The sequence below is a fragment of the Podarcis bocagei genome (assembly GCF_964188305.1).
Source record: "Podarcis bocagei genome assembly, chromosome: 10".
Classification (NCBI taxonomy): Eukaryota; Metazoa; Chordata; class Lepidosauria; order Squamata; family Lacertidae; genus Podarcis; species Podarcis bocagei.
The window spans coordinates 3,269,866-3,285,524 of NC_138135.1; the positions used below are offsets into that span (position 1 = coordinate 3,269,866).

At 49.4% G+C, this 15,659-nt stretch overlaps 3 protein-coding genes across 3 annotated transcripts in view; all 3 read left to right on the forward strand.

Moving 5' to 3' along the window:
• LOC308595752 (uncharacterized protein) overlaps nucleotides 1–11,059 on the forward strand; it is a 158,255-nt gene extending 147,196 nt beyond the window's left edge. Inside the window, exon 4 of the mRNA XM_081210435.1 lies at nucleotides 8,045–11,059. Coding sequence (XP_081066561.1) covers nucleotides 8,195–9,235 — 1,041 coding nt within the window. The 5' untranslated portion in view covers nucleotides 8,045–8,194 and the 3' untranslated portion in view covers nucleotides 9,236–11,059. The remainder of the gene's footprint in view (nucleotides 1–8,044) is intronic.
• Nucleotides 1–15,659, forward strand: part of LOC308595650 (uncharacterized protein) — a 302,145-nt gene that overhangs the window by 269,674 nt on the left and 16,812 nt on the right. The window lies entirely within an intron of this gene.
• The window catches only part of LOC308596881 (uncharacterized protein), a gene marked incomplete at its 3' end in the record, with an annotated part of 228,311 nt that overhangs the window by 123,344 nt on the left and 89,308 nt on the right, over nucleotides 1–15,659 (forward strand). The gene's annotated exons all lie outside the window — the stretch shown is intronic.

Sequence of the window (15,659 nt, forward strand, 5' to 3'; positions counted from 1 at the left end):
TTTAACCCTTGGCAAGCCGAGCTCACTCAACTTACGCTTCTCCCTCTCTCCCGAGAGCCGGAGCATCGCGCAGCAATTGCATCCCGAAAAGGCAGAGGAGGAAAGGTTTATGGATTACTTCCGGCAAGGGATACCTTCAGTTTTGGACAGCAGCTGAACGGCCCCCTAACATCTGTCCCTTGAACAAGGGTCCTAAGAAATCTTCATGGGCTCCCGGTCCGTTTCTGATCACCATTCAAAGTGTTGGTGCTGACCTTGAAAGCCCTTAATGGTCTCAGCCCGAGGAAAACATTTCCGCAAAAAGATCAAAACATGTAGCCGCAGGTGATACAATAGGAGCCTTTCTGCAAATGGCCTTTGCAACACAACTCACTGGGTGGTAACAAAGTATACACGTTTGCCTCTTTGAAACGTAGCCCCGTTTCCTCAATGAATCCACCCATTTCTTGATGAAATGTAACTTCTGCCAGTAAAACCTGAGCTGAAATAGTAAGGAGAGCAAAACAGCAGCCCTGTCTGACCCCCGTCAGCCCCCAGACTCCCCCAGTCACGTGGCAGGAGATTATTCCTGAGCCCCCGCCCCCTCCGTGAAACGGGTATGACATCATGAATGATCCATGGTGATCCATATGATCCATTGGTGATCCACATGATCCAAGCAGACTGGTCCAAAGAGCAGATCTCTATGCCTGAATGAAACGGGTCTGCGGTGATGGATTCTGGAGTCAAGAAATCCGCCCTTTCCAGTGATCTCTCAGGCTGGCCAGGAAAAGGCAGGAAGCAGGAATCCTCAGGCATCCCGGTTGACAGACCTGTCATGTTGCCAAAACACGAACTCGGAGTCTGATCTGATTTCCATGCAAAACTCATTTTGTGGAGCAACCGGGGATGTTTTTGGGGTGCTTTCTCTGTGACGGGGGTCGATTATTTGAGGATGTACAAATTGCAAGGCGCTTTAGTTCTGGGCTGCTTCACTCCTCGCATGGGGGGGGGGGGCTCTGCTCGCAAACAGATTAACAGCTGCCTTGCTTTCTTCCTGGCCGCATTGTGTTGCCTCCAGTGGCGTAGCGTGGGGGGTGCCAGGGGTGCCGGCAGCAACATCTGGGGGGGCGCGTGTCCAGAGGGAAGGGACAAGTTCCTTCCTCTGCCGGGCTCCCCGCCGCCACCGCCAGCCTTGCGCCCTAGCGCACGCGCCCCCCCCCCCCGCCGCCGCAGCAGCTGCGCTCCACTCAATGCTCGCAGGAGGAGCAGCCGCTGCCGCCGCCTGGCCGGGCACGGGCAGCCTCCGCACCCCGCCGCCGCCGCCGCCATCCCCTTGGCCCAGCCACAGGCGGCGGCTGCTTCTGCTGACTGGGAGGGAGGAGAGCTCCGAGGGGCCTCGCCACGCCCTGCGCTCCCCAAAACCCTCCAAGAGGAAGCCGGCGGGCGGGCGAGGGTCTCCCGGCAGAAGGGGACGCCGCTGGCTCCGGCTCTCAGCGCAAGTCTCAGCCGCGGGGGGGGGGGGGGCGAGGACGGAGCATGGCTGGAAGCCCCCGGACCCGGCCAGGAGGAGGAGAGGCGCTCGCCAAGCCCGGATCTAGAGCTCCACCTACAGCCCAAGGAGAGGAGGGGGCGGGGAGGCGCCCGAGGGGAGGGGGCTTCGGCTGCCTCGGCCCAGCCCGCGGGGGCTCCGCAAATAATAAATTTAATAAATTCCTGCTGAGCCATTGGGGGGGTCCTTGGCTCCTTCGCTCGCCCCCAGCCCCAGTGGCGTAGCGTGGGGGGTGCAGGGGGGCCGGGCGCAACATCTGGGGGGGCGCTCACACTCGAGTGCTAAAATCCACGGGTTAGGGGGCGCAAATTATTTGCCTTGCCCCGGGTGCTGACAACCCACACTACGCCACTGAATGAATGGCAACCATTGGGCTAGAGATCTGCAGTGGCGTAGCGTGGGGGGTGCAGGGGGGCCCAGCCGCACCGGGCACAACATCTGGGGGTTAGGGTTAGGGGGCGCAAATCCACGGGTTAGGGGGCGCAAATCCACGGGTTAGGGGGCGCAAATCCACGGGTTAGGGGCCGCAAATTATTTGCCTTGCCCTGGGTGCTGACAACCCACGCTACGCCACTGGTTGCCTCTGAGGGAGACACAAGGGAGGAATTGTGTTGGGGTGTGTGTGCAAAAGCCCAACCCCTATTTTTTCCGTAACACAGGAGTCACAGAGTCCAACCCGCTGCTCAATGTGCACAAATACCAAAAACATGGAATGGATCTAAGATCATGGCGTGGGGGGGGGGAGGGAAGGATTTTGCAATGCAAACATTGTAGGGGGGGCCACTTTGCAGCTGGATTGCCAGGATCAGCCCCTCCCACGCTCTCCTGATCCCCAGAAGTAAGTGAGGAGGGGAAAACCTTTTTCTCTCCCCCGCAAACAATTCTTTCTCTGCCTTCCCGGCACAACCTGCTTTCACGCCGCCCCCACAATCCTCAATCCCCCCCCCCCCGTATGTCGCACCTCTTCCTTCTGCTCCTCCTCCCCGCAATCCGGCTTCTGTTTCCGGAATGAGCGGAGAGAGCCCCCCTCCCAACCTGCCTGCTTCTCCCGGACGTGGAGTTTCTGCGCCGGATTGCTGCTCTGCACCGTAACTCGGGGGGGGGGGGCGCTTTCGGAAAAGGGAGGAGGGGCGGAAGGACCCCCCCCCCCTGGATGTTGCGGGAAAGAAAAGGAGAATCGGGAGCGAGGACAAAGAGGTAAAGGGGTCGCGGGGGAGGGGAAAGGGGAGACGGGAGAAAAGGATTCAGACACCCCCGCCAGCTCCCCCAGGCGCCTTCCGTGGGGCCTGGATCCCTGCGCGCGTGCTGCGAAGGGGGCTTTCCTTGGCCCCTTAGGCGCCTTGGCAGGGGCGGACATGCACCGCCCGCCCAGGGGATCCCAGCGAAGCGCCCTCGTCCCGTTTCCCCCGCTTAGGCATCCCTGGGGCGCTGTGGGTTCCGCACTGAGAGAGGTGGGCCATGAAAGGGTTAATGGGAGTGAGGGACGCCTGGATAGAGACCCCTGTCCCTCCCCTGCTCGTCTTGGGGGCCCTTCTGGACGGAGAAATGAGAAATGGGGGTCGCAGGGCGAGGGGTGAGCCGCGCCAAGGGGTGCGGGGCCTCTGGGTGCAGGGGAGACTCTGGGACAGAGGGAGGGAATCGAGGGCAGCATTGCGGGAGGGAGAGATAGGAAACCAGTCTTTGGGGAGACTTCTCCATGTTGGCGCCCCCTGGGGATCTCTGGAGGGGCCGCATTGGCTTCTCCCTCCCACCCAAGAATCGGCCATCCCTTCAAGACGACCAGAGGGATCCCTGGAAACTGGGGGGTCCAGTTCCCCCACCCCCACCCCTTCCTGCAAGCTCCATCCCCTTTCCACCCTCTTTCCACCCCATAAGCCCCTGACCTGAGAGCCAGTGTGGTGTAGTGGTTAAGAGCGGTAGTCACGTAATCTGGGAAACCGGGTTCGCGTCTCCGCTCCTCCACATGCAGCTGCTGGGTGACCTTGGGCCAGTCACACTTCTGTGAAGTCTCTCAGCCCCACTCACCTCACAGAGTGTTTGTTGTGGGGGAGGAAGGGAATGGAGAATGTTAGCCACTTTGAGACTCCTGAAGGGGAGTGACAGGTGGGATATCAAATCCAAACTCTTCTTCTTCTTCTTCTTCTGACCTGCCCAGTCCAACCTCTGGTCCCCTGGAGAGGAGAGGAAATCCCCAGAGGAAGAGGGGAGTGGGGAGGCCTTCTCAGAAGTGGCTCTTGGTTTCCGCAATCCCACCCAGAAAGCAGCCAGAAACCTTTTCCTCTCTCTCAGGCTTCCATCTTTAATGTCTTTTCCCCTGAGGATGAGGATAATGTACACCTGTCATCAGAAACAGGGGTGCAGAGTCCATGGAATGGCACTCAGGATTGATATGGAAGTTGCACCTCAAAAGCATTTCTTTTCCTTTTATTCTTTGTAGGCAGTGTGACTGACAAGCTGAGATACAATCCTTCATCATCCGATGACAGCGACTGCATGAATCTTCCCAGTCAAAGGAGCCATTTTCATGATAGACAGTGCCTGTGGCTGGAGGCTCTACACACAGGGTTTGCCTGTGGAGGCCAGAGACTGCCAGTATTAGCACAGGTGAGGTGTGTGACCTCCCCAAATTTACAGAATGTATATGAATGAGATTTCCTGGGTGGGATTATAGTTTATGGCAACCCTGTGATTTTCTCCACCCATAACATTTTATGAGCTGATATAGCAGTACGAGCTCCAAGATAACTAACCCCCCCCCCCACAAGATCATCATCATCATCATCGTATTTATACCCCCGGACCTTAGTTTGCCTCCCCATGATCTAGAGAAAACACCAGCTTTGAATCATACAGAGTAAAACTACCAGAACCTTCTTGAACCAATAGGTTGGGAATTTTCGCTATACATTAGATCTGTACTTTTCTATGCCTGAAAAATGCAACCATGACACTGTGGGAATGTTCAGGGATGCAGGAGAGGAAATATTGTATGATTATATCCTTTCCAACTTGTGTTAACAAGTTGTACAATTTAGCAGAGTAACATTCCCCCTTTTAAACTTACAGCGGATGCGTTTGCTCAGGCTCGCTAAAGCCTCTAAAATAAGTTTCCTTGGTAATTTCCCCTTTAGTACCTCATAAAAAGATAAGACACGACACAGTCTTCTATAAAAGTATAAAAAGAGTTTACTCACACATTCTGTTCATAAATGGATCCCAGAAGGCAGACTGAAGTTACAAAAGTTACGTACACCTGGAAACTATCCCATAAGGAGACAGCCCAAGAAAGCATCTTAGGCTAAGCAGATGTTGCTTCTTCGACAAATGTAATCAGAGAGAGAGTGGCTGACCAGTCCTGCTCTTTTGTTACCTGGGCAGGTGAGGTTGCACCCACCTCTAGTCCCATGCAGAAGAAGTCTGTCCCAGCCTAGGAGAAACTGGAAGTTCTGATTGGCTGATCCAGACATCCCCTTTTATTTCCAGTCTAGGGATGTTGTACTTGACTGCTCTTGTGTTTCACATCCCACAGACACTTTAAAAGTCAGCACCAACAGTTTGAATTGTGCTCGGAAATGCGCTGGGAGCCAGGGAACATACTTTAGAAATAGTGTTATGTGGTCTTAGTGGCTGCTCCCAGTAACTAGTCTAGCTCCCCCATTCTGGATTAGTTGCAGTTTCAGAGTCACCTTCAAAGGTAGCCCCATGTAGAGCAGCTGGCAGTACTCCAAGCAGGAGATAACCAGAGCATGCACCACTCTGGCCAGACAGTCTGCAGGCTAGTTGGGTCTCATCCTGTGTACCAGATGGAGCTGCCAGACAGCTGCCCTGGACACAGAATTGATCTGCGCCTCCATGGACAGCTGGGAGTCCAAAATGACCCCCAGGCTGCACACCTGGTCCTTCAGGGGCACAGTTACCCCATCAGGACCAGGAAGGCCCCCAACCTCCCCCAGGGACAGTATTTCTGTCTTGTCAGGATTCAACCTCAATGTGTTACCCGCCATCCATCCTCCAACCATCTCCAGACAGCCACACAGGGCATTCACCATCTTCACTAGTTTCAATTTAAAAGAGAGGAAGAGCTGGGCATCATCCACATACTGGTGAACACCCAGCCCAAACCCCCTGATGATCTTTCCCAGCAGCTTCATATAGATAGTAAAAAGCATAGGGGGGGTGAGAATGGAGCCCTGGGGCACCCCACAAGTAAGCATCCAGGAGTCTGAACACCACTCTCTGGACATGGCCCAGGAGGAAGGAGGGGAACCACTGCATAACAGGGCCCCCAGCTCCCCTAGAGGGTCCAGAAGGACACCATGGCCAAAGGTCTCCAAAGCCGCTGAGAGATCCAGCAGAACCAGGAAACAGCTTTCCTCTCAATATCTATCCCATTGGAGATAATCAGCCAGGGCAGTTCATGTCCCATGATGAGGCCTGAATCCCCATTGGAAGGATCAGGGTGGCAGGAGCTTTCCTGGTCCTGCAGCCCACAAAAGCTTCCGCCACAATACTTTTATTAGCTTTGAAGGGGCCACCGGATACATTGTGGTATTTTCTTCGAAAAACAAATATTTTGAATACTTTTACAGTGCCGTATGATGTAAATATGGGGTGCGGGTGGCGCTGTGGCTTAAACCACAGAGCCTAGGACTTGCCAATCAGAAGGTCGGTGGTTCGAATCCTCGTGATGCGGTGAGCTCCCGCTGTTCGGTCCCTGCTCCTGCCAACCTAGCAGTTCGAAAGAACGTCAAAGTGCAAGTAGATAAATAGGTACCTCTCCAGCGGGAAGGTAAGCAGCGTTTCCATGCCCTGCTCTGGTTCGCCAGAAGCGGCTCAGTCATGCTGGCAACATGACCTGGAAGCTGTATGCCTGTTCCCTCGGCCAATAAAGCGAGATAAGCGCCGCAACCCCAGAGTCGGTCACGAGTGGACCTAATGGTCAGGGGTCTCTTTACCTTTACCTTTATAATGTAATTTTTTTTCTGTTTCTCTTGTTCCACATTGTAGAGACTTTGATACACAGCTCTGAGCCCATCTCCCCACTTGAAACTGCTGAGTTTGTAGCACTGCCAGCCTGGGCAGGGTGTTTGGGGGTCCTGGGCTGCCTAGACAACCAGACCCCCTTCTCAGCCCGGCTGAGACCAAGGAAAAAGGACCAAGGAAAGCAGAGCAGTATGTTTGGCACCAGCTTGGCTGCAGGAGTTGAATGAAGAAGGTGTGCAGGACACCATCCAACCGTCTTAGAGACTCCACTCTGGATTTGTGTGGGTTTCCCTCCATAGCCTTTTCTTCTCCTGAACATAACTCATGAGGCAGTGAAGGTTTAGGACCAGAGTTTTCCATCTCGATGGGCTTCCTTTCCCGGTTGACGATCCCATTGGCCCTTCACTTTCCTCTGCAGAATGGGCAGAATCTCCCTTCTGGACTGTGGGATTCACTGTTCTCCTCCTCTCCATCCACCAGGGTCTGCCTTCACCTGCAGCAGAAATCCCCAACCCACCAAGGATTTGAGACCCATCAACTATCCTCACCTGGTTTTGCCAGCTGGTTGAAGCGATTCCTGGGATTGTGGCCCCTGTTGACAGCTTCTGGAAGCCACAGGAGAGAGCTGACTGCAGGGTGGGGACCAATGCTGGATAAATTACCCCATAAGGTACATGACATTTCCCCCGCCAAAGGTACCCAGATATTTGAGACAGATAAGGAATAAATTCATGTCTCTGGAAATATCACAACATCAGGCCATCAGTAAATCAACACTACATATTCAAGGATGAAGGGATAAGTACAGTTATCCCTTTGCCTTGAATATCCAGCTTTGTCAGTGCCAGATTAGGGTAGTCTTGTGTCAGAAGAGGGGCTTGAGATCAGGCAGCACATCATCATTATAAAGAACCATTGGGATTCCCATTTGCCATCTCCTTTCCTTCTGCTTCTCCTGCTCTCTCAATGCAATGTGAGGCATGTAGACAGAGGTCCATCTCCAAGAACAGGAGCTTCCCTGAGCACCCATTCAGCTGACCCCAAGCACCAAGCCTTCTCACTAATTCTCTGACTGACCCAGACCACAGTCCCTGGAAAAGATGTAGACCAGGGTCTCACATAATAGTCCACATGGACCTCCTGTGGCCATTGGGACTGTGCAGGTGATTCATAAACATCTAGAGGTGGATGAAGGATTATGATGCAGAGGATGGGGAATGTCCAAAGGAATGATGGACCGGAGAAAGAGAGGGCCTGTTCATGGACAGAGAGCAGCTGCCTTTTCTGTGAGGAAACAATTGATTTGAAAAGGCTGTATTCCAAGATCATGCTGTGCTATTAACGATGTTTGAGGATTATGAAAGGTGGTGATGCATTACTATCATTTGATGGCATTGCTTTTTCATTTCCAAAAAATTGGGAACATGGGTAGGAGGCGGGGGAATGTAGGAGATGTTGAAATAAGAGAAGGGGCTAATGGCGCTTGATGTGTTCTCTTTCGCTTTGTTCTCTTTCATGTAACCCAAACAGGATTTCCTTTCCTCCCACTCTGAAGAAGGTGATGGAGAAGACATTCAGAATTCCAAGGAATGGGGCACCTTTCGTTTCATTTGGAATAGAAATTAAAATGTGTGAAATGTGGGATATGCTTCATTGAATGAGCACACATAGCTCACATCAATGACTCCAAGAGGGGAGAAAACATTTAAAGGTATGGAGAGTGGGAAAAGTTTCACTGATAGTAGAAAACTTAGAACACATCAGCGGACTCACAAGGGCAAGAAAGGATTCCAATGCAGGGAGTGTGGGAAGAACTTCAGTCTAAAAGGACTCCTCAATATACACCAGCGGACTCACACAGGGGAAAAACCATTTAAATGCATGGAGTGCGGAAAAAGCTTCCGTCAGAGTGGACACTTAAGTGCACATCTACGGACTCACACAGGTGAAAAACCTTTTAAATGCATGGAGTGTGGAAAAAGCTTCAGTAGGAGTGGACATTTAAGTTCACATCTACGGACTCACATGGGTGAAAAACCATATAAATGTATGGAGTGTGGAAAGAGCTTCAGTAAGAGTGGACACCTCAGTAAACATCACCAGAGTCACACAGGGGAGAAACCATATGAATGCAGGGAGTGTGGGAAGAGCTTCAGTCAGAATGCAGACCTTAAATTACACCAGCGAACTCACACTGGCGAAAAACCATATAAATGTATGGAGTGTGGAAAGAGCTTCAGTCAGAGTGGACACCGCAATATGCATCAATGGACTCACACAGGGGAAAAACCATTTAGATGTATTGAGTGCGGAAAGAGCTTCAGTCAGAATGCAGACCTTAAAAAACATCAACGGATTCACACAGGGGAGAAACCATATAAATGTATGGAATGTGGCAAGAGCTTCAGTTTCGATGCAGGACTTAGATCACATCAACAGACACACACAGAGGAGAAACCATATGGATGTATGGAGTGTGGAAAGAGCTTCAGTCGGCTTGGAACCCTTAGAATACATCAACGGACTCACACAGGGGAAAAACCATTTAAATGCATTGAGTGTGGAAAGAGCTTTAATGATAGTGGAAGCCTTAGAAGACATCAACGGATTCACACAGGGGAGAAACCATATAAATGCATGGAATGCGGAAAGAGCTTCAGTTACGATTCAGGCTATAGAAGTCATCAACTGACTCACACAGGCAGGGGGGAAACCATTTAAATGTATTGAGTGTGGAAAGAGCTTCCGTCAGAATGGAGACCTTAAAACACATCAATGGACACACACAGGGGAGAAACCATAAGAATGCATGGAATGCGGAAAGAGATTCAGTTCCATTGAAACCCTCAGAAGACATCAACAGATTTACACAGGAGAGAAACCATATAAATGTATGGAGTGTGGAAAGAGCTTCAGTCAGAGTGGACACCTCAATATACATCAACGGACTCACACAGGGGAGAAACCATATAAATGTGTGGAGTGTGGGAAGTGCTTCAGTTTCAATGCAATGCTTAGAAGACATCAACGGACTCACACAGGGGGAAAACCATTTAAATAACTTTAGTGCGGAAAGAGCTTCAGTCAGAATGGAGACCTTAAATTACACCAGCGGACTCACACAGGGGAGAAACCATTTAAATGTATGGTATGTGGAAGAAGCTTCAGTCAGAGTGGAACCCTTGATATACATCAACAAACTCACACAAAAGACAAGCCACATAAACGTCAGGAAAGTATATTGAGGCTCAGTCCTTGTGGAAGTCCTACATCAACAAACTCGTGGCCAGGAAGAACTTTAACAGTTGACACCCTACATACCATCAATAACTTTAAATGGAAGGATTGCAGAAAGTGCTTTAGCTATAATGTAATGTTTAAGAAATATCAGACATTCAAGCGGGAGAACCCATTTAGGTGTATGGAGTGTGGGACATGTTCCTCTCAGAGTCCACTCTTCTTCACGGCAATGAACTCAGAGGAAATCGGTCTTCCTGCTTCAGGGCCAGCTGAGTCTGTTTCTCTTGTCATTTTCTTGTAGCTAGGTAATTCCTCTCTAATCTGCTCTGTGTCTGTGTCTCTCCCTCCTTCTGAGACCACTGGAAACGAAGGGGATGACTTCCCCCCCTCCAGCTCCTCTTCTGAGGAAAGCTGATTGGCCTGAGAATGGATTCCCCCCTTAAGGTGGGGGACCTCAATGGAGTCCCTTCATTAGAAATGGACAGGACAGAAAGGGACAGAATATCTAGAAAAGAGAGACTACCACATACATTTTTTCAAATGGTGGACAGCTTAAACCTAAGGGATGCATGGAGAGACAAAAATCCACCGGAGAAACAGTTCACACTCTTTTCAGAAGCCTAACAATCGTCAGGGAGAATTTATGCAATCTAGATCTCAAATAATTTAATAATAGAAATTTAAAAAAACAGAGATTCACCAAAGGACAATAACAGGTCATAATCCAGTGATATTAGAATTAGAAAATAAACAAAAGGGTAATAAAAGATGGCGATTAAATGAGAATTTATTAAACGATGAAAATCTGGTGATTATAGCACAAGAATTGTTGAAATAATTCTTTGAAATCAATAAATCACAAGACACTGATATAAGAATAATTTGGGGTGCCAGTAAAGCATTTCTTAGAGGCTTCTACATACAGCAAAATGCAGGGGAAAAGAGAGCTTATGAGAGGAACTTAGAGCAGTTAAGAGAAGAAATAGCGAGCAATGACAAAATACTAGCGAAGGAACCAAAAAATAAAAAGGTAGCACCAAAAATCAAGTTATTACAAACACAATTCTCGTAGTTGTTAAGCATTGAAATCCAAAATAACGTAAGATGGATGAAACAGAGATCCTTTGAATTTGCAAATAGGCCCAGCAAAATACTGGCATGGCAACTGAAGAAGAGACAGAAAGAGAGATTAATAGATAAAATCAAAGACGGTGAGAAAACGAGAAGAAATAAACAAGTGTTTTATCAACCACTTCAAAAATTTATGTAATATAGGCAAGGTAACAGAAGAAGATATAAAAAATTATCTGCAGGGGAAAGACTTACCCAGAGTGGGAATAGAAAAAATGCCCCAGTTTCTATGATGGAAGTACAGCAGGCTATTTCCAAAGTGAAGTTGGGGAAGTCGCTGGGCCCGGATGCCCTTTCCGCCTTGCATTAAAAAAATATGAAGTAGAGTTTGGATTTGGATTTGATATCCCGCCTTTCACTCCCCTTCAGGAGTCTCAAAGCGGCTAACATTCTCCTTTCCCTTCCTTCCCCACAACAAACCCTCTGTGAGGTGAGTGGGGCTGAGAGACTTCAAAGAAGTGTGACTGGCCCAAGGTCACCCAGCAGCTGCATGTGGAGGAGCGGAGACGCGAACCCGGTTCCCCAGATTACGAGACTACTGCTCTTAACCACTACACCACACTGGCTCTCTTCACCACACTACTTCAGCGAAGTAGTAGCTACTTCGCTGAAAGTACCGTATTTTTCGCTCTATAACACGCAGTTTTTTCCTCCTGGAAAGTAAGGGGAAACGTCTGTGCGTGTTATGGAGCGAATGCCTGCAGATGGCAGGGGAATCCGCTGCAGTTGTGAGCAGTCCGTGGCTCTCTTTGAAACTGCAAAGCGGGTGTAAGCGGCTCCTGTCAGCGAGCCGAGCCGGGGAGGAGGGAGAGAAGCAGATCGGGGTTGGATTGGGGATGGTTTCTTTAAAACAACCCCGTGCTCGATGTCCCTCTGTCTTCTCCAGTGAGCTGCTAAGTAGCAGCAAAGCTTTTCAGCCAGCCGAGCCGGGGAGGAGGGAGAGAAGCAGATCGGGGTTGGATCGGGGATGGTTTCTTTAAAACAACCCCGTGCTCGATGTCCCTCTGTCTTCTCCAGTGAGCTGCTAAGTAGCAGCAAAGCTTTTCAGCCAGCCGAGCCGGGGAGGAGGGAGAGAAGCAGATCGGGGTTGGATCGGGGATGGTTTCTTTAAAACAACCCCGTGCTCGATGTCCCTCTGTCTTCTCCAGTGAGCTGCTAAGTAGCAGCAAAGCTTTTCAGCCAGCCGAGCCGGGGAGGAGGGAGAGAAGCAGATCGGGGTTGGATCAGGGATGGTTGCTTTAAAACAACCCCATGCTCTATGTCCCTGCCTGCAGTTTTTTGCTGTCCGATTTTGGATCAGCCACTGTAGGGGCTGTGTGTGTGTGTGTGTGTGCTTGAGCTATCCTTCTCCTCCTCCTCCTTCCTGTTCACTCTCCCAGCTCCCCTGCGCTCTCCTGCGACTTTAGGATTGATACTGTATGTGTGTGTGTTAGAGAGAGAGGGGGGGGGATTGTTCTCCTTCTCTTGCTTCCCACTCCCAGTGCCCCTGCCTCTCCTGCGACTTTAGGATTGATACTGTGTGTGTGTGTGTGAGAGAGAGAGGGGGGGTGGATCGTTCTCCTTCTCTTGCTTCCCACTCCCAGCGCCCCTGCGCTCTCCTGCGACTTTAGGATTGATACTGTGTGTGTCTGTGTGTGTGAGAGAGAGGGGGGGGGATCGTTCTCCTTCTCTTGCTTCCCACTCCCAGTGCCCCTGCCTCTCCTGCGACTTTAGGATTGATACTGTGTGTGTGTGTGTGAGAGAGAGAGGGGGGGTGGATCGTTCTCCTTCTCTTGCTTCCCACTCCCAGCGCCCCTGCGCTCTCCTGCGACTTTAGGATTGATACTGTGTGTGTCTGTGTGTGTGAGAGAGAGGGGGGGGATCGTTCTCCTTCTCTTGCTTCCCACTCCCAGTGCCCCTGCCTCTCCTGCGACTTTAGGATTGATACTGTGTGTGTGAGAGAGAGAGGGGGGGTGGATCGTTCTCCTTCTCTTGCTTCCCACTCCCAGCGCCCCTGCGCTCTCCTGCGACTTTAGGATTGATACTGTGTGTGTCTGTGTGTGTGAGAGAGAGGGGGGGGGATCGTTCTCCTTCTCTTGCTTCCCACTCCCAGTGCCCCTGCCTCTCCTGCGACTTTAGGATTGATACTGTGTGTGTGAGAGAGAGAGAGAGGGGTGGATCGTTCTCCTTCTCTTGCTTCCCACTCCCAGCGCCCCTGCGCTCTCCTGCGACTTTAGGATTGATACTGTGTGTGTCTGTGTGTGTGAGAGAGGGGGGGGGATCATTCTCCTTCTCTTGCTTCCCACTCCCAGTGCCCCTGCCTCTCCTGCGACTTTAGGATTGATACTCTGTGTGTCTGTGTGTGTGAGAGGGATTGTTCTCCTCCTCCTGCTTCCTGTTCACTCCCCCAGCGCCCCTGCGACTTTAGGGCGACTTTAGCATGGATCCACATGGATCCTCAGGATTTTTGCATTGGGCTACGCCAAACTCACCGTCAGATCACATGTCTGTGGCCACAACATGAACCACAAAAATCATACATCCACTGTTTTGTTTAGAATATTTTTTTCTTGTTTTCCTCCTCTAAAAACTACGTGCGTGTTATGGTCTGGTGCGTGTTATAGAGCGAAAAATACGGTACTCATAAATAAAATAATGGCGGAAGGAAGAATCCCGGAGTCATGGCAATTAGCACATATAACAGTAAACCCTAAACAAGACAAGAACAAAGAGAATATAAATAATGATAGACCAATATCTTTACTTAATAATGACTACAAGATATATGCGGACATGTTGGTCCAGAGATTAAAAACAGTGTTGAACAAAGTCATTAGCCAAGATCAGACAGGATTCTTACCGGGAAGGAAGATGAGCAATAATGTGAGACTTGTGATTGATGCTATTGAATATCTTGACTGGAACCCAGGGAAGAAGGCTGCATCTGTTTTTGTGGGTGCTGAGAAAGCCTTCGATAAGGTATCCTGGAGGTTTGTGGAGAAGATAATTGAAAAGATGGAAGTGGGAACAAGGATATCAACTGGATTAAGAGCAATTTATCAAGAATATGGACGAACAGAGCAAAAAGAATTTGAAGCAATGAAAAATATCAATTTGTTTGAAGATAATTATAATAAGACCTGGAAAGAAGTTAAAAATCAATTAGAGATTTGGTAAAGGTTAAAGTTATCAATAAGGAGGTGAATTTCAGTGATTAAAATGAATATCCTGCCAAAGTTAATGTTTCTTTTTCAAATGCTAACGATAATAGGCAAAGTTGATTGCTTTGAGAAATGGAAAAAATGATTTAAGATTTCGTTTACCAGAGGCTTTTAGTTAGGCCTAATATCTAATGACATCCCCAGAGAGAAGAAAAATGTATTCCTTTACGCAACTGCAGCGGCCAGAATACTGATCGCAAAGAATTGGAAGGGGGAGAAAACTCATCATTATTAGAATGGCAAAACAAACTGCGAGTTTGTAGAAATGGCAAAATTGACGGCAACTCAAATCAGAGAATAATCAAGGAGTGGGATGGTGTGAAGGAATACATGAAAAAATATTGTTCTGGAATTGAAATAGGAATAGATAATGGGTAAAACATGCAGGGGTAAGCAAGAAAAGAGCAATAGAATTAATTGAATAATTATTAAACTATAACAACACAACAAGATGGAAGAAGTAAAATACTGAGATCACACATGGGTGAAGGGGAGTGGGGGCCCTGTTGGAATCTATAATATTTATAATATAATTTTTAAAATTGTGTTTCATTAACATATAGCAAAAGGAAGCCTAGAGTGATTATGTATATTTTAATTTAGGTAATCTATGTAATAGGCTTAGGGACGCAGGTGGTGCTGTGGGTTAAACCACAGAGCGTAGGACTTGCCAATCAGAAGGTCAGCGGTTCGAATCCCTGCGATGGGGTGAGCTCCCGTTTCTCGGTCCCTGCTCCTGCCAACCTAGCAGTTCGAAAGCACATCAAAGTGCAAGTAGATAAATAGGTACCACTCCGGCGGGAAGGTAAACAGCGTTTCCGTGCGCTGCTCTGGTTCACCAGAAGCAGCTTAGTCATGCTGGCCACATGACCCGGAAGCTGTACGCCGGCTCCCTCGGCCAGTAAAGCGAGATGAGCGCCGCAACCCCAGAGTCATCCACAGCTGGACCTAATGGTCAGGGGTCCCTTTTCCTTTACCTATGTAATAAGCTTATGTTAAAATACGAATATGGATTTTGAATTTGATGCTTGTACTTTGCTTCTTTTTGGGTTTGAAATTAAAAAAAGGAGAAGGAGTGAGGAAAAGGAGAATATTCAGCTTCAGGCCATTCCCTGACAAAACACATTGCCCTGTGTCCTTCCAGCCTCTTTCCTCCCTTGCTCCCTTCTGCCGGTTTGTGTGCCTGACTTAGATATCTTGTGTGCTGTATTTTTCTATTGCTGAAACTGGATTTGCTCTTAGGAGCTAAATTTTGTGCCTCACTGGGGACCCAGTGAGAACTGTATGCTTTGAAAGCTCAGTAAACTATTACTGAAGAAGTCCTGCTGCCTCTGTGTGTGTTTTTGACCTCAGTGTGGGACTTGCTCTACACCTGGCCCCTACCCTGCTGCTACTTGGCCCATGCCCTGGAGTTGCTCTACTCAAGCATGCATGCTGTAGCGTACTTTGGCGACAAAAAATCAAATAGAGGAACTTAGCTACTGTCTTGGGGAGCTCCTGGTCTCTCCCCTGGAATAAGAAGTGTACAACCTCCATCTCTGGTTTCCATGTTGGAATGCATAGGTGGTCTAAAA